Source organism: Harpegnathos saltator, unplaced genomic scaffold (assembly GCF_003227715.2).
Source record: "Harpegnathos saltator strain DR-91 unplaced genomic scaffold, Hsal_v8.6 scaffold259, whole genome shotgun sequence".
Lineage (NCBI taxonomy): Eukaryota > Metazoa > Arthropoda > Insecta > Hymenoptera > Formicidae > Harpegnathos > Harpegnathos saltator.
The window spans coordinates 5,887-27,239 of NW_020230049.1; the positions used below are offsets into that span (position 1 = coordinate 5,887).

The window sequence follows — 21,353 nt, forward strand, 5'->3', positions numbered from 1 at the left end:
TGTTTAGAGTAGAATTACGGAGGAGTTCGTCAAGAAAAAAGTAGACTGAGTATGCAAACATATTAAAAAGAAAGTCATCACCAAATTATCGGGTAGCTAAAAAAGTTCACAAGTTTCGAGTAGGCTAAAAAAGATATAATTTTCTGCTTAAATATTCAAAAATATTAGGCAAATAAAAAAATATTTCAAGACAAAAGTTATTTATAATTATTGGGTAGAAAAGATGGTATCAATAAAAAATTGGGGTGTTTCCATTTAAGAGAAATAATGTCAAGTGAATATACGAAAGTAGTGGCTTATTTGTAAACAATATAGTATAGTTATTTTATGTCCCTCCTTGAGATCATATACAATTTCGTTTCAAACATTTTTGCTGAAAATGTTTCATTGAAGAATTATCGAAGAATTAATGCGTTTTTTTTAATGGGGACACCCTGTATATGTTTACCGGAAGATATGCAATTAGGTTTATATTATAAAATCAAATAGTTTTGAAACTTTGGTCTAATTTATTTATTTTCAAGACGGATGTTTAATATACTCATTTTTATCTTTCCTATGCTACTTTGGTAATTCTCACCGTTATATATATATATAGTCGGTTGTAAAAGTCAAATTATTTCCGATATCCGCTATTATATACTCCTATGGTATTATCAATCACACGAATTTTACCACGTTCTTTACACCTGTTGGATACAGCCATTACGCAAATTTACCTTAATGGAGTTTTACATAGTAATTTTATATTTCCTTATTCTGACATGGGACAAAAATGCAAAAACGTTTAGCGTTTTTTAAATCAGTAACGTATGAAAAAATTAATATACATATACACATTCTCTTCTTATTACCTTAGAAATAAAATTGAGAACTGCAGCGGCGTATCACAGAACCGTAAGCAGTAATATCTATTGCATCCAGATAGTAAAAAAATGGTGTAAGGAAAAAGTTGGAATGTTTAATCGCACTTTTTCTTATTTGTGCAATAATATAGAAAGATGTAATTCTATTTTTATTTTAAATAGAACTTCTAAATTTTTTGTTACAAGTTGATCCTTAAAATATCTTGCACAAAAAAATAATAAATAAGAATGACTAGAAAATGAGTAGTTAATGATATATTTCAGAATTTATTAAGTAAAGTTTCGAACGTTCCATTATCATCATACAAACATTTGGCATCAAAGGTCTATAGGACTATTATACGGACATTTGTTTGTAATTACGTATTGTTATAACAATGTCTGTAATATCCCTCTAGACCTTTGATGTCAATGTTTATACTTTAATAATTTCAAATTCTTCATTACTATATACTTACTTTTGGCACATCTTTGGTCCAACGTCCCTATGTTTTTACGCAGAATATTTTAGGAATTCAATTTATATAAAAATTAAGAAAGCTGTATTTTAAACAAACAATTGTTTCTGGTCACAACCAATTATTGTGTCAACAAAAAAATTGAATTTACATTAGAAATAAATGCTCATTAAGCCTCTCAATTCACTTTTCTTTGCCCCCCAATTTTCATTTTTTCTTTTATGGCCCTAAAACATTGCCAAAATTAGCAAATTTTTTAACCTGTTTACATATCGTCGTAATCAAAATACTGACAATGTTTTGTTGTGTAATGGTAGAACTGTTCGAATATTTATTTTCAATCTGAAATATCTGAAATCTGAAATATATCTCATTAATTACCATTTTAACAGGTTGTCTTACCACTCTTAATAATTTTTATGCAGAATATTTTAAAGAATCGACTTACAAAAAAAAATCGGCAATGGTCTAGCTTTGAAATAGAAATGCAGTTGTATTTTTCTGATAACATATTGCATCAACAACAAATTGCTTCCCATAAAGAAAATAGTAATTCAATTAAGCCAATTCACTTTCCTTTATACATTTTCATCTCTATCTAAAGTGCATTAGATGTTAACTGTTACAGTTCTATGAACACTCGTAAATATATCAATAGACAATTATTAATAGTTTGTCTTTATTATAATGTATAATTTTTTAATCTAGATATTGGAAACCATTCCGGTGCTGCTACTTTCTTACCTTGATTTTTTACCTTCTTTTGCAAAAATATCTCGAGATAGCCATTTAAAAGTTTTAACAAAATGGTTATTCCTTAAAAACAACACACCTAATATAAATGAGAGGTACTTTAATAATAAATTTTCTTTTGTACATATAAAACTAATAAGATAGTAGTGTAAAAGTACATATAAAAATATTAATTTTTTTTCTAGGATACCGGGAACAAAAGTAATAAAAATGGAATGATTATGTTAATGTCTGCATTTCGCCACAGGACGAACAATTGGGAAAGGCTCACGATTATTTTTCGTGATCCAAGTTTTTCTTGTAATGGGAGTCGATCAAGCGCCGCGGTCGCAGGGCGCGACACGACGACCGAGTACAATGAAACACAAACGACCGTGGCTGCTTTTCCGGAATTTCGAGATCGATTGGTTTTTCCGTATAAATATCTCAAGCAATGGAAATTAAATCAACAATCCGATAACATTTTTCTATATAATGTCTTTCTTACATATATTTGCAACAGGCCCGATCAAGATTAATGCAGGAAATAAAGAGATCTCGAAATCTCATTACAAGAAAGGTCTTTTACTTTCGCGAAGAATTTTTAAAATTCAGATCTTCACATATATGCACACAAGCAAATCGAGTTTGTGTTTCATGAAGCTGCATATTGCATGCCACGCGATGTCAGCTTCAGATTACCACGTCTATGCAGGACCACAAGTATGCGAGTTTATTATCAAATGTTTTGGCAACATACAGGTTGAAATAAAAATAAGCATTTCATTATCTCTGCGTTCGCTTTACGATGCTTACGAGTCACGATTAATTTATCTTAAGCGTCATTCTATCGTTTATTGCTCATTAATGATACAGGATGGGAGGTTATATAAGTTTACAAACCCGAAATGTGAAGCATAGATTGGGTTTTAAACAAACATAAAGTTCCCATACCGTTTTGCGACATTCAATAATAATTACGAGTTATTTAATGACAGAATCGAGGGAATGGGAGCGCGTCGACATAGATGATTGGAGAAGCGTTGCAAGCTACTCAGGCCACAACGCGGCCCCTCGACCACACTGGTTGGCGGCGTGCGGCGAGACGTAGGTCCCGGCGAGATAAAACAACAGAAATATAGCAGCGCATTATCTTTCCCCTCGCCGCGCAACCGGGCAACAAGTTTCCTGAAATCGATTGAGCCGCGCTTGCGGCCTATACCAGCTGCACGCTTCTACCATTTTTAACGCCGGCGCGCACTCTCACTCCTCAGATTTTTGTCATTAATAACTCCGATAATTATTGCGAATCTCGCAAAAATGGTATGGAACTTTTTATGTTTTGTCTTAACCAATCTATCTCAATTTCGGTTTGTAAACTTATCACACTCCCATCCTGTATAATGAGCTAATAAGAAATAGCAAATTGACGCTTAGATAAACATAAATGCGTACGCATCTAAAGCGAACGCAGAGTATGCAAATGCTTATTTTATTTCAACCTGTATGTTGCAAACACATTTGATAATAAACTCGCATTACTTGTGTCCGTGCATATACGTGTAATCTGAAGCTGACATCACGTGGCAATGCAAACGCAGCTCGATGGAGAAACTCGCTTTGCTTGTGTGCGTATATGTGAGATCTGATATCTTAAAATTCTTAGCGAAAGAAAAGGATCTTTTTGTTGACGAAATTTCGAGATCTCTTTATTTCCTGCACCAATCTTGATCGGGCTTGTTGCAAATTATGCGTAAGATAGACATTATATAAGAAAAATGTCATCGGATTGTTGATTATAATTTCCATGCTTGAATATTTGACTCGGAAGACCAATCGATCCTCCGAAATTCCGGAAAAGCTACCACGGTCGCTTTTGTTTCATATGTACTCGGCGTCGTGTCGCGCCGCGCGCGCTTGATCGACTCGCATTTACAAGAAAACTTGGATCATGAAAGATAATCGTGCTTCCCCCAATTTTTCGTCTTGGCAAAATCTAGACATAACATAATTATTCCATTTTTATTACTTTGTTCCCGAGTATCCTAGAAAAAAAATTATTAGTTTATATATACTTTTATACGTACTTACTCTTATTAGTTTCATACGTACAAAAGAAATTTATTATTAAAGTACCTTCCATTTATGTTAGGTGTGTTGTTTTTAAGGAATAACCATTTTGTTAAACTTCTGAATGGCATCTCGATGCATATTGCAAGAAGTAAAGAAATTATGTAAGAAAGTAGCAGCACCGGAATGGTTTCCAATATCTAGATAAAAAATTATTACATATAATAAATAGACAAACTATTAATAATGCATGATATATAGAGTATTTCATAGAACTGTAACAGTTAACATCTAATGCACTTTAGATAGTAGAGAAAATGATATAAAGGAAAGTTGAATGGCTTAATTGAATACTATTTTCTTATGAAGTCAATTTGTTGTTGATGCAATAATGTATTAGAAAAATACAACTGCATTTTATTTCAAACAGAACCATTGCGATTTTTTTGTTGTAAGTCGATTCTTTAAAATATTCTGCATAAAAATGTATATAATAGGGTAAGACAACCGTAAAATGGGTAATTAATGAGATATTCCAGATTTCAGATATTTCAGATTTATTAAAATAAATATTCGAACATTCTACCATTACACAACAAACATTTGTCAGTATTGATGTACGACGATATGTAACAGTTAATATCTATTACACTTTGGGCAGTAGAAAAAATGGTGCAAAGGAAAGTTGAATGAGAGGCTTAATGAGCATTTATTTTCTAATGAAATCAATTTTTTTTGTTGACACAATAATGCACCAGAAAATTTTTGTTTTAAATACAGCTTTCTTAATTTTTTTATATAAATTGATTCCTTAAAATATTCTGCGTAAAAACATAGGGACGTTGGACCAACAGATGGCCAAAAAGTAAGTATATAGTTAATGAGATATTTGAAATTTATTAAAGTATAAACATTTGACATCAAAGGTCTAGAGGGATATTACAGACATTGTTTATAAATACGTATTTACAAACAATGTCCGTAATATCCCTACAGACCTTTGATGCCAAATGTTTGTTGTATGATAATGGAACGTTCGAACATTTACTTTAATAAATCTGAAATATATCATTAACTACTCATTTTCTAGTCATCTTACTCTACTATTTTTTTGTGCAAGATATTTTAAGGAATCAACTTGTACAAAAAATTTGAGAAGTTCTATTTAAAATAAAAATAGAATTACATCTTTCTGATTTATTATTGCACAAATAAGAAAATAGTGCTTATTAAACTATTCAACTTTTCCTTACACCATTTTTTTTCTATCTGGAGTGCAATAGATATTAACTCTTACGGTTCTGTGATACGCCCTGCATGTTCTCAATTTTATTTCTAAAGGTAATTAGAAGAATTGTATATGTATATTAATTTTTCATACTTACTGATTTAAAAAGCTAAACGTTTTTGCAGTTTTTGTTTGTTCCATGTCAGATGTAAGAAATATAAAATTACTATGTAAACTCCATAAGTTAAATTTGCTAATGGCTGTATCCAACGAGATGTAAAGAAACGGTGGTAAAATTCTGTGAGATGAAACATAGGAGATATAATAGCGGAATCCGGAATAATTTTGACATTTTACAACCGACATAATAATATAACGGTAGTAATTACCAAAGTAGCTGTAGGAAAGATAAATATTGATGTATAATTAACATTTCCTTTGAAAATAAAATAAATTAGACCAAGTTCAAACTATTTGATTATAATATAAACCTGAAATTGCCATATCTTGCCGGTAACATATACAGGGTGTCCCATTAAAAAAAACGCATAATTCTTCGATAATTCTTCAATGAAACATTTTCAGCAAAAATGTTTCGAACGAAAGTTGTATGATCTCAAGGGGACATAAAATAACTATACTATATTGTTTACAAATAGCACTACTTTCGTAATATTCACTGATCATTATTTCTCTTAAATGGAAACCCCAATTTTTTATTATACCATCTTTTTCTACCAATTAATTTAAATAACTTTTGTCTGAAATATTTTTTTATTTGCCTAATATTTTTTGAGATATTTAAGGAAAATTATAATCTTTTTTAGCTACTCGAAACTTGTGAACTTTTTTTAGCTACCCGAAATTTGGATGACTTTCTTTTTATATGTTTTGCATACTCAGTCTACTTTTTTCTTGACGAACTCCTCCGGTAATTCTACTCGTAAGACAAGCTAGTATTATCATTACTAATATACAGAAACAATAATTTGTCTCGTGTTTCTTAAATCTTTTGACGATAGTGTAAATCGTAACTTAAAATAAACATCAAACATTTTACAATGTGTATATCATACTTGATTGAGTGCCGATGGATGACAAAACTATTATAGAACATGTGCATAAGGCGGGAATAAGCCTTTGGAAAAATGCAAAAATTGCTTCTTCCAACAGATTCAGTTTGCTCAATATAAAAAATTTATGCGCCCAATATTGGATGGCGACATATAAAACCACAGGCATCGGACAAACCAAGATGTTTGACCAGAACTGAAAACGTAATATAATATAAATTATGTACATACATAATGTTTTCCAATTGGTACTTACTAATGTACCGTTATTTTTCGTTAAAATTTAAATTGGAAAGCTCTTTCTTTCATGGTGGATCCCCCTTCGGCGCGTTGCAAAACGTGTCCAAGCGCCCGGGGGCAGCCAAAATATGGCGTCGACCCCGGGGCTTATTTCTATTATTTGCACCGGATAAGGAGGGGCAACGGTGGAGGCCGGCATACATGGACAGCAGGTCTTAAAAGGATAGCAACCTTTGACTTTGAGAGACTGTCAGCTTGTACCACTAGGTACAAGTAACAATGCCTCTCTCTGTAGTCGCCGTGCGCTCGGGATAGCACTAGAGATGTCGCTTCCGAACGACATCTCTCAACGTTATCTGGGGAGGGGAGAGTGTCGTGAGCGTGGAGCGTCAGATAGCTCAGTGGTCTAGAGCAGTCGCCCGGCAAGCGAAAGACCCGGGTTCGATTCCCGGTTTAGTGACTACCGCGCTCTCGATATTTTTCTCTCCTCGGAACGAAAAATGAGATGCAGGTCCCGAACGCACGGCGTCCCGTCGCCACCTAGTACGCCCTCCTTCTTTCATGGTGGATCCCCCTTCGGCGGCGTTGCAAAACGTGTCCAAGCGCCCGGGGGCAGCCAAAATATGGCGTCGACCCCGGGGCTTATTTCTATTATTTGCACCGGATAAGGAGGGGCAACGGTGGAGGCCGGCATACATGGACAGCAGGTCTTAAAAGGATAGCAACCTTTGACTTTGAGAGACTGTCAGCTTGTACCACTAGGTACAAGTAACAATGCCTCTCTCTGTAGTCGCCGTGCGCTCGGGATAGCACTAGAGATGTCGCTTCCGAACGACATCTCTCAACGTTATCTGGGGAGGGGAGAGTGTCGTGAGCGTGGAGCGTCAGATAGCTCAGTGGTAGTCGCTAGACCGGGAATCGAACCCGGGTCTTTCGCTTGCCGGGCGACTGCTCTAGACCACTGAGCTATCTGACGCTCCACGCTCACGACACTCTCCCCTCCCCAGATAACGTTGAGAGATGTCGTTCGGAAGCGACATCTCTAGTGTTATCCCGAGCGCACGGCGACTACAGAGAGAGGCATTGTTACTTGTACCTGGTGGTACAAGCTGACAATAGTGTTTAGCTGTCCATACACCACAAAAAGTTGCAGCAACATTACTGCAACATTGCAACAATATTGCAATGTTGCTGTAACTTTTGTGCTGTATGAGTGTTTTCACAGGTTATAATTACTAATGAAAATCTAGCTAGTCAACATTGTCTCCTAAACCTTACTTTTCTTTTTGCATGTAAATGATAGTATCGTTTAAATTTAGGATATCAATTAAGAGACACATTACATTACATTACAAAAACTAATATATACGTGGAATTATCTACATTTAAAAAAGGTGCAAGGGTGCTCGATATTTAAACAAGACTAATACAAAAGCACTTAAAAAATAAACTTGTTTGTAACAAGTGCTATTTATGAAGATATATTTTATTTAGGCGTAATTTTTACATTCGTGTCTCATTTTCTTCTCTCATTCGTGAGAATGGTATGAAAGTCAGCTAAAATTACAATACATATTCACCTACCTTAGACAAACGCCACGAACTGCCTTTGTGATCGTGAAGTATTGCACCAGCTATTATACCAACAAGGTATCCAGTAGCAGACATATGTGTTTTGATATAATATGCCTTGAATTCTGGTAGATCTGCTAATTTTGTTATGCTATAAAACAAAATGAGTAATTTATTAAGGTTGATGAACTCTGTTCATTTGTATTTGTTCCTCTATCTAATTAAATAAGATAATCTTAGCATACGGCCTAATTAGGAGTAAAATTATACACGCGCATCAATATTAGAAATTACTTACTATGGTGTAAATCGTAGGATGGAAGATGCATCGTATAGGTAAGTGGCAACAAAAGATACAGTGCAACTTATTAATGTTAATATCCCGAGAAAAGGATACCCTATGTTGCGCGGCATACACCAAAATGCATATATTATAAATTGACTGCAAACAAAAAGTTGAAAGTCTGCTGCTAAATACCAGCTGTGGGTGATGCACTGAAATTACATGTCAATTACACGTTAATTGATATTTTTTTGGAGATTATTCGGATTGATATAAACACAATTTCATTACGAATTCCGAAACTGCGACGTAATTGTGAATGTACAAGAGATTTATCCACCAATTTTTTGCACAATGAGCGCATTCTTCGACCACATGATTCCAAAATGGTCCGGATCCCAGTAGTGGAAAGATCCAAATGTAGAAGCCAATTATTGTAGCATATAACGGTATTAACCTGTAAATAATCATATGTGTTACGTGGGCACATACCCAGGAAGAACAGAAAATCATGATGAAATCAAAATGACATCAAAATAATGAGAGAATAACCGAATGAAAAATGAGTTTTCCTCATCATTTTGACGTCATTTTGATGTCATGATTTCTTGTCCTATCTGGGCATGTACATATAGAGTCCTATTCTCATATACTAGATATCTAAAAAAAAGGGTTCATGACTTTAAGGAGAAATAATATTTACAAAAAATGAGAAAAAGATTCTAATAAATATGGGTTGAAAAATTAATATTGCCGGAGTTATAAAGAAGTATTTAATTTAACTAAAGCAAGTGATCTACTCGTTTCTGGTGTTTACAAAGTTTACAAAAGATTTCCTACACACGCCTATTTCTACACACGCTTTATATCTTCGTATCATAGAATTGCAAACTCTTTTCCGGATTTGTTCCAACTATTTAACAGACATTTTGTATTCTCTGCTATAATTCGTCTATGTCATTTATTGATAAAGAATACACCATACTAAAAAAACGCAATTGTTTTGTTCCGCTCGCAAGTGGTGAATATAAACATTGAACGTATATTGAACAACTATTAAACTATAGGACAGCCCCACAAAAAAAAAGTGATCGATCCTAGAGACCATACCACCCTATTCTTATATATTTTGGATCGCTAAACACGAATCCGAGGTCAGTTTTTCCCCATCACATCCTGTTTTTTTTAACTTTGAAAAAAGCCAAAAAATATCCAAAAAGGTCTATTTGCTGCCTAAAAGATAGACACGGGATTGGTAACGAGTGCTAAAGCTATATTCCATTCTACCGTAATGTTTTTTGGGACACTGAAAAAATATTGTGATAGATTTATAGATCTAGGATTTATTTAACATAAAATAATCGCCCAAAAGTCGTCAAAATTACATTCATTTGTTTAGATCTCATTCACAAAGTCTTTGAAAAGCAAATAAACAAACAGGTAGATCAAACTCGATCTTCTTTGTATATTTAAAAAAAAGAACATTTTTATTATTCTTTTTTATGATAACGTACTCTCTTATTTTTCAAAAAATCTGTGGATTTCTTTTACGTTTTATTCCTTTTCGTTCATAATCTCTTTTCAACATCCAACATAAGTCAGCCATCAGGTTCACGTCCTATCGTCCTCGATATCTTCGCTCCATTTCTGTAATATCTTGATGGAAACGTTCACCCTGTTCTTCACTGTAATGTCCTAAAATCTCTGGAAATTGATTTATACGAGAATGCAAGAAATGCAACTTCAGGTTCATCAGGCATCCCAACTTATCGAAGTTGTCAACCATATCAGAGACTACTTGTTTATAGTTTTCGCTCTTATGGTTACCTAAGAAGTTTTCAACAACTCCTTGAAAGCCAAGTCACGCCGACTTTTCAGTGTTGGTCAGTGTTGTAACAAAGATCTGGTCCCTCAACATTTTTTTAATTTGCGGTCCATCAAAAACGCTTTCCTTCAATTTTGCATCGGTCATCTGTGGAAATTGTTTCGCCAAATATTTGAAACATTTCCCATCTTTATCCAGGGCATTCACAAATTGCTTCATGAGACCAAGCTTAATATGAAGAGGTGGAAGCAATATTTTTTTAGGCTCAACCAGTGGTTCTACAATGATGTTATTTTTACCTGATTCAAACGATGTCTTTTTCGGCCATTTATGACGTGTATAGTGCTTGGCACGATCTCTACTGTCCCACAAGCATAAGTAGCAAGGTGTCTTTATAAAGCCTGATTGTTGTCCCAATATCATCCCTAGAATTTTAATATCTCCGCAAATTTGCCACTTGTGGACTGAATAATTAATTTTTTCAAGAACTAGTTTGAGATTACTGTACTTCTTTTTTAACTGCGTTGAGTGTGCTACAGATATTGATGCATATATTAGGTGTATGAATTAATTCGGTTTATCTGGCGGTCAATTGCTGTACTATGTATTGGGTGAGTGCAAAAGTTCGTGTGGAGTTTGTGAATAAAAGTCACACAGTGATTAGGCAAACAAAAATCTTTATTCAATCAATGATATATTCTCCATCGTTTTCTATAATCTTTTCCCAACGTTCTGGCAGCATACGGATGCCTCGATCATAAAAACTGCACGGTTTAGATTCGAAGAACGAACAGACGCCGGTTTTTAAGGCCTCCAAAGAGTCAAAGTTTTTTCCATTTAAATAATTTTGCAATGACCGGAACAAGTGATAGTCAGATGGTGCGATATCAGGAGAATACGGTGGATGCGTTAAGACATCCCATTTCAGGCTCTTCAGTTTGCGCAGCGTCTTTTTCGAAACGTGTGGTCTGGCGTTGTCGTGATGAAAGACGACTCCCTTGCGATTTGACAAAATCAGACGTTTCTCTTTTATTTCTCGATTCAGATTGGTTAATTGGCGACAGTACTTGTCCGAATCAATCGTTTCGCCAGCGGGGAGAAGCTCGAAATAGATTATGCCCTTGCAATCCCACCAAACAGAGAGCATCACCTTCATCGGGTGCAAACTGGCCTTTGGCATTGCGTCACCATGCTCACCTGATTGTTTCCATGTCCGTTTGCGCTGAACATTGTTGTAGAGGATCCATTTCTCATCGCCCGTCACTAGTCGATCCAAAAACGACTCGTTATTGAGTCGCCCGAGTAAAGAAACGGCTGCAGAAATTCGCTTGATTTTGTTCTTCTCGGTCAGCAAATGGGGCACCCATATATCAAGCTTCAAATCGAATCCCATCTTTTTTAAACACCGAAAAGCGGTTGATCGGTCAACGTTTAGTGCTGTAGCAACTTCTTCTGTTGAAATTCGCGGATTATTGAGCACTAAAGTACGCAAAACATCGTCATCAATGTCAGAAGGTCGACCAGAGCGTGGCTCGTCTTCAAGGTTAAATTCTCCGCGCCGAAATTTAGCAAACCATTTTTCCACAGTTCGTTTAGCTGGTGTTTCATCCTGATAAACATCCTGAATGTTTTTTACGGCTGCGGCAACGTTTATTCCCTTCCGAAACTCGTAAAGCATAACATGCCGTAAATGCACCTTATCGATACTCATTTTTAAAGTGATATTTGTCGAAGCAGTTTGTATGAAAACAAATGATTTTTTTTTAATAACAGCTGAAGACGTCACCTTTCCAACGTTATATAATATGTAGATGGAAGTATTAATGACAACACTTTACGACGCTTATAACTCCATCTATTGAAACTCCGCACGAACTTTTGCACTCACCCAATAATTTTCTAACCTCTAATGTCTACAAAAGGCTTTATTTTTTAGTTTTGATATCTGTCAATAATATTCAGTTGATAAATGTTTGGATTTGTAACAATAACATCGTGTTTATCTGGTTCGAAAATGTCGAAATTCGAGCTAAAAAAGCATCACTTCCGGGAAGTTCTCATTTTCTGTTTTCATTTGAAGAAAACAGCCGCTGAAGCTCATCGAATGCTTGTAGGAGTTTATGGGGAAAGTGCTTCCACCGATAAATCATCAGATCAAAAGAATGGTTTCGACGTTTCAAAAGTGATGATTTCAGTGTTGATGACAAACCAGGTGAGTTGATGACGTCCAGGTCAGTCGAAGAAGATTGAGGAGGAGAAATTGTAGGCGCTAATCGATGAAGATCCGTGTCAATCGCAACATGAGCTCGCGCGATTGTTGAGTGTTGATCGATCAATAATTTCTGTGTGTTTGGCAGCCATGGGAAAGATTTACAAAGAAGGAAGATGGGTGCCATACGAACTGAAAGAAAGAGACATCGAGAGGCGAAAGCCATGTCTGAAATCTTGCTTATCAAGTAAAAAAGAAAAAATGTTTTGCATCGTATTGTGACTGGAGACGAAAAGTGGATATATTTCGATAATTTCAAACGAAGGAAATCCATTAGCGACCCAGGAAAACTATCCACATCGATACCAAAGCGGAATATTCACGGCAAGAAAGTAATGCTCTGTATATGGTGGGACTACAAGGGTGCAGTATATCATGAACTATTAAAACAGAGCCAAACCATAATGGCACTGCCGAACTTTATCAACAACAATTGATCCGTTTAAACAACGTATTGAAGAATAAGCGGCCGGAATATGCAAAGAGACACGACAAAGTGATCTTCCAGCACGATAACGCTCGGCCACATGTTGGAAAGATTGTAAAAGCCACCTTGGAAGTACTTGGCTGGGACGTTTTACTTCACCCGCCGTATTCACCAGACATTGCTCCATCCGATTATCACTTGTTCAGATCGATGGCACATGGGCTTTCGGACCAGCACTTCAACAATTATAAAGAAATAGGGTAATGGCTCAATCAATGTATCGTTTTGAAACACGAGTCGTTTTTCCGTCACGGAATGCAACAACCGTCAGGCAGATGGGAAAAAATAATAGCAAGCGATGGGAAATATTTTTATTAGTGTACTTTTTCATGTTTTTTCATACTAAAATCTTTTTTTGGAAGTAAAAACGGACCAAATTAATTCACACACATAATACGTTGGTGTCATGAAGAAGAACAGCTTTTAAACTTCGTCTCAATGAATCAATAAATAGTCTCCAATTTTCGTCTTTGTATATGCCTGGCTTTAGTTCATTTTTCTTCATAACACCAACATATATGCACCAATACCTGTAGCACATTCAACGCAGTTAAAAGAGGAGTACAGCAATTTCAAATTAGTTCTTGAAAAAATTAATTACTCAGCGCACAAGTGGCAAATTTGCGGAGATATTAAAGTTCTAGGGATGATATTGGGACAACAATCAGGCTTTATAAAGACACCTTACTACTTATGCTTGTGGGACAGTAGAGATCGTGCCAAACACTATACACGTCATAAATGGCCGAAAAGGGCATCGTTTGAATCAGGTAAAAATAACATCATTGCAGAACCGCTGGTTGACCCTAAAAAAATATTGCTTCCACCTTTTCATATTAAGCTTGATCTCATGAAGCAATTTGTAAATGTCCTGGATAAAGATGGAAAATGCTTCGAATATTTGGGGAAACAATTCCCACAGATGACCGATGCAAAATTGAAGGAAGGCGTTTTTGATGGACCGCAAATAGAAAAATGTTGAGGGACCAGATCTTTGTTACAACGATGACTAACATTGAAAAGTCGGCGTGGCTTGGCTTTCAAGGAGTTGTTGAGAACTTCTTAGGTAACCACAAGAGCGAGAACTATAAACAAGTAGTCTCTGATGTGATTGACAACTTCGATAAGTTGGGATACCTGATGAACCTGAAGATGCATTTCTTGCATTCTCACGTAAATCAATTTCCAGAGATTTCAGCACATTACAGTGAAGAGCAGGGTGAACGTTTCCACCAAGATATTAAAGAAATGGAGCGAAGATATCAAGGACGATGGGACGTGATCATGAAGGCTGACTTCTGTTGGATGTTGAAAAGAGAGTATGAACGAAAAGGAGTAAAACATAAAAGAAATCCACTTCACAGATCTTTTGAAAATAAGAGAGTACGTTATCATAAAAAAAAAAATAATAAAAATGTTCTTTTTTTGTAAATATATTTTACAATACAAAAAAGATCAAGTTTGATCCACCTGTTTGTTTATTTGCTTTTCAAAGACTTTGTGAATGAGATCTGAACAAATGAATGTCATTTTGACGACTTTTGGGCGATTTTTTTTTGTTAAAAAAAATCCTAGATCTATAAATCTATTACAATATTTTTTCAGCGTCTCAAAAACGTTACAGTAGAATGGAATATAGCTTTAGCACTCATTATCAATCCCGTGTCTACCTTTTAGGCAGCAAATAGACGATTTTGGATATTTCTTAGCATTTTTTAAGGTTTAAAAAAACAGGATGTGATGGGGAAAATTGACCTCGGATTCGTGTTCAGCGAACCAAAATATGGTACATAAGAATAGGATGGTTTGGTCTCTGGGATCGACTACTTTTTCTTTGTGGGGCTTTGTAATCGATGTCGATAGATGTACTTTGACGTTTGGTAGTGGTTTAAGTCAATAGTGGTTTAATCAACGTTAATAATGGCTCAGTAATGCTTTTGGTAAACATCAGATATTGATTCAATAACGGAGAGAATAATTTGATACATAAAATTTTAATTTACAGGGTGTTTGATAGGTGATCGTGCAGACGAAAGTTGGAGATAGATTGGGTGTAGCCGAGAAGAAAAATCATGTACCATAATGTCAAATTGGCAATAGTTATCGAGTTATTAATTAAAACATGTGAGCCAACGAGCGCGTAGAGAGCGCTGGGCGGCCGCGGTAAGCATGTAGACATTTGGTGTAGGCGGAATCAGCGAGTAACGGTAGGCAAGCGCGCGCGGCGAGAGGCAACGCAAACAACAAGAGGCGAACGCGCGCGACGAGGAGCGAGCGAGCGCGAACGACAAGAGGCGAGCGAGCGCGACGAAGAGCGAGCGAGCGCGAACGACGAGGAGTGAACGAGCTATAAGGAAAAAGCTATAAAGAAAAAGCTCGCTCGCTCCTCGTCGCGCGCGATCGCCTCTTGTCGCTTACGTTGCTCCTCACCGCGCGCGCTTGCTACACCACAACTCGCTGACTCCGCCTGTAACAAATGTCTACGTGCTTACTACGGCCGCCCTCCGCTCTCTACGTGCTCGTTGGCTCACATGTTTTAATTAATAACTCGGTAACTATTGCCAATTTGACATTATGGTACATGACTTTTCTTCTCGGCTACAGCCAATCTATCTCCAACTTTCGTCTGCATGATCAGCTATCAAACACCCTGTATAATTAATGAATATTTGAGTCGTGATTATGATGATATCCTCTTTTATGACATAGACGTGACGTCATGTGATGTTATGCCTCACGTCTTTGGAGTTACTTTTACGTGCTCCATGCCACGTACCGATGGCATCCACTTCGCTTTGCATTGGAATTTTTAAAACTGAAATTAACTTTTATACCTATAATAATATACCGAGAGGGAGAGAGAGAAAGAGAGAGAGAGAGAGAGAGAGAGAGAGAGAGAGAGGGTAAGAGAGAGAGAGAGATAAAGAGAGAGAGAGAGAGAGGAGGGAGAAAGAATTATAGAATTCTATTTGGAAACGGCTGAGAACACTAAAATACTTAAACATAATGAATTTAATAAAATTTTGAACGACCGTAATGGATGAAATACACCTTGCAAGCTTTATTACTTTCGTCTAGCATTTGCTTTCGAAACATTGCATACCTTCCGAAATATTTGACTGAAGCTTAAAATAGAATACTTTGTGTACGTACATACCTCATGTATCTCAATGCGACATTTTTAACAAATTTTAATTGTTTATTTTGATCCAAGTCTTTCAATAATTGAAATGCGTGTAGAACGCCGCTCAAGGCGAACATTATGTTTATTGTGACTGTAGCGTTCACTATTAATGTAATCAAAGGTATTTTGTATATCTGAAAGCAAGCATTAAGATGAAAAATATCGTGTTACACATAATTGTCAAATGTCAAGAAAGAGATTATTAATACATAACTGCACATGTTAATTTTAATACACATGTGTTTAATAGTAATACATACCTCTTCTATATCAACTACATTAATAATGGGAATAAATATATATTGTATTACATTATGCATATAAACCGTCAAACTGATAATAAAAAACCGTATAAAATATATAGAGTCAAGCCCTGTATGTGTATAATTTACGTTGAAAATTTTTTCATAATTTCTCCGAGCAGAAAAGTGTAGCATGATATTTCGTATTACAGACATATTATTTCCATCTCCACTTGGCGTACGGTCGTACCAAGTGCTGATTATGACCAGACTCAGCAAAGCGACAAGTACAACACTGAAAAATTATTTAAAGTACAATATTTTTTTCACATTTGTGATGCGAATAAAATTTACCAGTAAACTCCGGCACCAAGAGTAAACTTTGGCCCTTCTTTGACTGTATGACAAGAATTAGGTTGCACACTTGTCTGCAACTCAATATTTTTACTTGTTCCAAGTCCTTTTAAAGATATTTTCAAGGCTGTTTCTATATTTTCCGCACTGCAGGTCGCCGGTACACACAAAGCCAATTGTAAACGATTTCTGCGTATACGATATGGGTGACCTTCCAATTGCTAAGTGCAAAAGTATTAATAAGTAAGTAATCATTTAATTCCTAGAGCGATATGCCGTAAGCAAAACGTTTATTACAATGGAGAAAAGGTAAAATTATGCGACATAGCGATGTTTACATGATGTTCAACTTTTTTCTTTTTCAATTTAAATTAAACATTCAATTTTGCGACTGAAGGTATTAAATTGTAATTAAGAAATTCGATTTGCGATCTGGAATTCCAGTTGTCCATTTAAAATAAAAATTAAAAATATTAGGTAAATCGGAAAGTTCCCTCCGTTTAGCGACAAGTAGCTATAGCTAGAACTGTCGTTAACCTGTCTGTTAATGTCTAAACGAAGCTTAATAGTTTGTTTTGACATCTGTCAATAACATTCAGTACATAAAAGCATACGTTTGCATGAATAACATTGTTGTCCACTCGAAAATGTCGAAATTTGAGCCAAATAAGCGTCATTTGCGCGAAGTATTAATCTTTTGCTTCAATTGGAGGAAAACTGCAGCTGAAGCTCATCGAATGCTTATAGAAGTTTATGGTGATAATGCTCCTACCGATAAAACATGCAAAGAATGGTTTCGACGCTTTAAAATTCATGATTTTGATGTAGAGGACAAAGAGCGTTCTGGACGATCAAAAGTATTCGAAGACGAAGAATTGCAGGCATTGGTGGACGAAGACCCATGTCAAACGCAAAAGCAACTTGCAAAAGCATTAAATTGTGCTCAATCTGTCATTTCCGATCGTTTGAAAGCCTTAGGAAAGGTTTACAAGGAAGGAAAATGGGTCCCATATGAACTGAAGCCTAGAGACGTTGAAAGGCGAAAAACCAAGGCGAATGGCGAAATTCTGCTTGCTAGGCAACAAAGAAAGGGGTTTTCACATCGTATCATCACTGGGGATGAAAAATGGATTTATTTTGACAAACCCAAACGTCGAAAAACTACTTGCGATCTCTGCCAACTCTCAACATCGAAGCCAAAGCGGAATATCCACGGAAAGAAGGCAATGCTCTGTATTTGGTGGGATCAGAAGGGTGTGCCCTTATGTACCATGAGCTGTTGAAAAGTGGTCAAACAGTCACAGGGGATCTCTACAGAAAATAAATGATCCATTTGAGCCGAGCATTGCACGGAAAACGACGAGAATATGAAACGAGACAGCATAAAGTGATTTTGCTTCATGACAACGCTCGACTTCACGTCACAAAATCTGTCAAGGAAACGTTAGAAGCACTTCGCTAGGAAGTGTTACCCCATGCGGCTTATTCACCAGACTGTGCCCCTTCCGACTACCACTTGTTTCGGTCGATAGCACACGCACTTGCTGAGAAATGCTTCAATTCTTATGAAAACGTCGAAAACTGGGTCTCTGACTGGATAGCCTCCAAAGATGAGTCATTCTTTCGCTGCGGAATTCGCTTGCTGACCGAAAGATGGGAAAAAGTCATTGCTAATGATGAACAATACTTTGATTGATGTACTTTTTCATTTTGTTTCTTAAATAAAGTCATACGTTTTGCAAGAAAACGGACGGAACTTTCCGATTGACCTAATAGTATTACTGATCATGGCTGCATTGAATCCTATAACTTTTGTTTCAAACATTGTTTCACGTGAAGTATCTTTTTCTTATCAGATTTGTTTCTTACATTATCGTATTATATAAATATCATTACATTAAATCTCTTCCGTTAGATGTTTCGCGAGTATTTTAATTCACCCGTTTAGATTCAGATATTTAATTTGAATATCATAATAGGACACTATGTATGTTACCAATATAATCTTTGATTTTATGATTCTTGTATCATCCACACATCTTACATCATCTGAATCGTTTAAAATATATATAATATTTTCAAAATATATTAAAATTTGAATATAATAATTATTCTTAAAGTGTGTAATTTATAATTACATTATGTCAATATACTGAAGTAATTATATAAATGTCAATATACTGAAGTAATTATATAAGTATCCTACAATAATGTTGTTTCATCAGGTGAATCTCCGCGTAACTTGAATTTCTTTATTATAAAATTTGTTGAACGTTACAAACATACCTCTAATACTTTCCAAAAAGAATTGGTTAAGTCTAAGGAATTGTTCATGTATTTTGTTTCTGATGATTTTTGTTGGACTGATACAGTTTGCTTCTTCTTATATATAATATCGATTAAGCAATATTTTCCATTAATTTCATGAACATCAGTACCCTCTTCTGTGATATTAACTTGTATGTTATAACATTCATCAAAATTTCCTAGATGTCTTGTATGTCCGTAGAATATACCATCCGGATATTTTGTAGAAGAATCGAACACTAAAGTAGAATTTAACAGAATATCGAAAGATATATGTGAGCATACACATACACACACACACACACACATGTAGAATGCAAAATATATCAATATCAATTTAATAAGTAAAATGTTAGAAATTTTGACGTCAGGTTGGCAGTAGATACGGTCAGAATAATATGGCAAATCAATAGTCATCTGTGTCTATATGAAAATCGTGTGCTGACATAGTGTGTTCTAATATAACTTGTTAGCAGATAGGCGAGATAGAAATCGAGCATGTTTGCAATACATTCCATTTAAATACTTTAAATGGAATACTTTAAATACTTTAAATTACAGAATGTCAGATCCTGACTGAATTTCTGCCGTTAATGTGTCATCATACTTTACTAGCAGATGAGCATTGCTGATAAACATTTTGCTGCTAATTTGTCGACAAAACAGCAGACACAGCGTAATATCTGCTAGATTTGGCTATCGGGGAATACGATTTTTAAATTGTATTTACAAAATATTTACGCATTAATATTCACGGTCTTATGTCAATAATGTGCACAAGTTGAGCACTCGGAACACTAAAGTAAATTGATTTATTAGAACTTATATGAATTAAATAAATTTGAATCTTTTCATGTTTTAATTCAGTTTTAACATTGATATTGGTACTTTCCACACGTTATTTTACAAACAAAGCTAATTGACGTATAGTTTAAAAAATAATACCAAAAATTAGAAATAGTACTATTGACCATGGCTACATTGAACCCTATAACTTTTGTTTCAAACATTGTTTCACGTGAAGTGTCTTTTTCTTGTCAGATTTGTTTCTTACCGTTATTCGTATTCGTATATATTATCGTATTATATAAATACCATTACATACATTAAATACCAAATACCATTGCATTTTTCTAGAGTTTTAACTTGCAAAACATATTATAATTTACATAAACTTACTTTGCGTAGCCCATAGTGAACCTTTAAGTAGGTCATGCAAAAATCTCCGTGTGTCTTCCTTGCATGGCCCAGCCGGCAAATATTCCGACGTTGCAAAAATAATTGATATAAAGGGCATGCCTTCTAATGCCCATTGTTCTGGAATTAAGTGATTTTGTTCAGCCAAAACATAGGAATAGGTTATTTTTAATAATAGGACCACTATGGTGTAATAAACTACTCTTTGTCTACACATCGTGGAGGTAGAAGTCGTACTGTCTCGAATAGACATATTCGTTGACATAAAACTGAAATGAATTCAGTTTCTTGGAAGATAAACTTGTCTGTTATATAAAAATAATCGACTCCATTAATATATCATTTATCATCAATAGCTTGAAGATTATTAAAAAGTTGCTTAGTTGCGTAGTTGCGTAATTGCTTAGTTGCGTATATAATTATTTGGAATGCCGACAACGTATCTTAAACTGGTTTTGTAATATGTAGTCGAGCATTATCGTGGAACAAAATGATTTTGTGTTTTCTTGAAACTATTAGTAGATATTTCTGATTCAAAACACGATTCAAATTAATTAGTTGTTGGTTATGCTTAATAGTTGTTATTAGTTATTGTTGGTAATGGTTAATGACTGTTTGATTCAGTTTCAGGTCAAAATTTACGATACTTCTTTCATATCCCGCCAAATGCTCAATGAAACCTTATTTCCATTGATGATATATCTTGGAGTCGATGTTGATGATTGACTTGGATTTAGTCACGATTTTTTACGCTTAAGGTTATCATAGTAGATTTATTTTTCATCACCAGTTAAAATACAAGTTGTACAAAAAGTGCTTCTTTTTGTGACAAGAAAATAATACAGTGCAAGTGGTTAAACGATTTTGAAGTCAATTCGGACAATTTATATGGAATCCAATTGCCTTCTTTTTGAATATTTCCCATTGAATGTAAATGATCATAATCGGTTGATTTGTCAATATTTA

The 21,353-nt window shown here is 35.2% G+C and overlaps 1 protein-coding gene and 1 long non-coding RNA gene across 2 annotated transcripts; both read right to left on the reverse strand.

The window, feature by feature from the left end:
* Positions 1-4,046: 4,046 nt before the first annotated feature.
* Positions 4,047-5,522, reverse strand: LOC112588641 (uncharacterized). The gene is made up of 3 exons (XR_003112978.1): positions 5,512-5,522; positions 4,193-4,326; positions 4,047-4,101 (listed from the first exon to the last, which is right to left on the reverse strand). It is a non-coding gene; the product is annotated as an uncharacterized LOC112588641 (long non-coding RNA).
* LOC112588639 (O-acyltransferase like protein-like) lies at positions 5,516-20,640 on the reverse strand. Its single transcript, XM_025299282.1, has 10 exons — positions 20,370-20,640; positions 19,170-19,429; positions 16,884-17,104; positions 16,548-16,824; positions 16,261-16,421; positions 8,814-8,979; positions 8,538-8,734; positions 8,252-8,390; positions 6,431-6,623; positions 5,516-5,652 (listed from the first exon to the last, which is right to left on the reverse strand). Exons 1-10 carry the CDS (start codon positions 20,638-20,640, stop codon positions 5,516-5,518), a joined length of 2,022 nt encoding a protein of 673 aa, XP_025155067.1.
* Between the last annotated feature and the right edge of the window lie 713 nt (positions 20,641-21,353).

Excerpts from the sequence above, each read along its gene's own strand:
- LOC112588639 (XM_025299282.1), bottom strand. The coding sequence starts at position 20,640 with ATGTCTATTCGAGACAGTACGACTTCTACCTCCACGATGTGTAGACAA. Across the intron at positions 19,430-20,369 it reads TTCACTATGGGCTACGCAAA|TGTTCGATTCTTCTACAAAA; the intron begins GTAAGTTTATGT and ends ATTCTACTTTAG. Across the intron at positions 8,735-8,813 it reads ACGTCGCAGTTTCGGAATTC|TGCATCACCCACAGCTGGTA; the intron begins GTAATGAAATTG and ends ATGTAATTTCAG.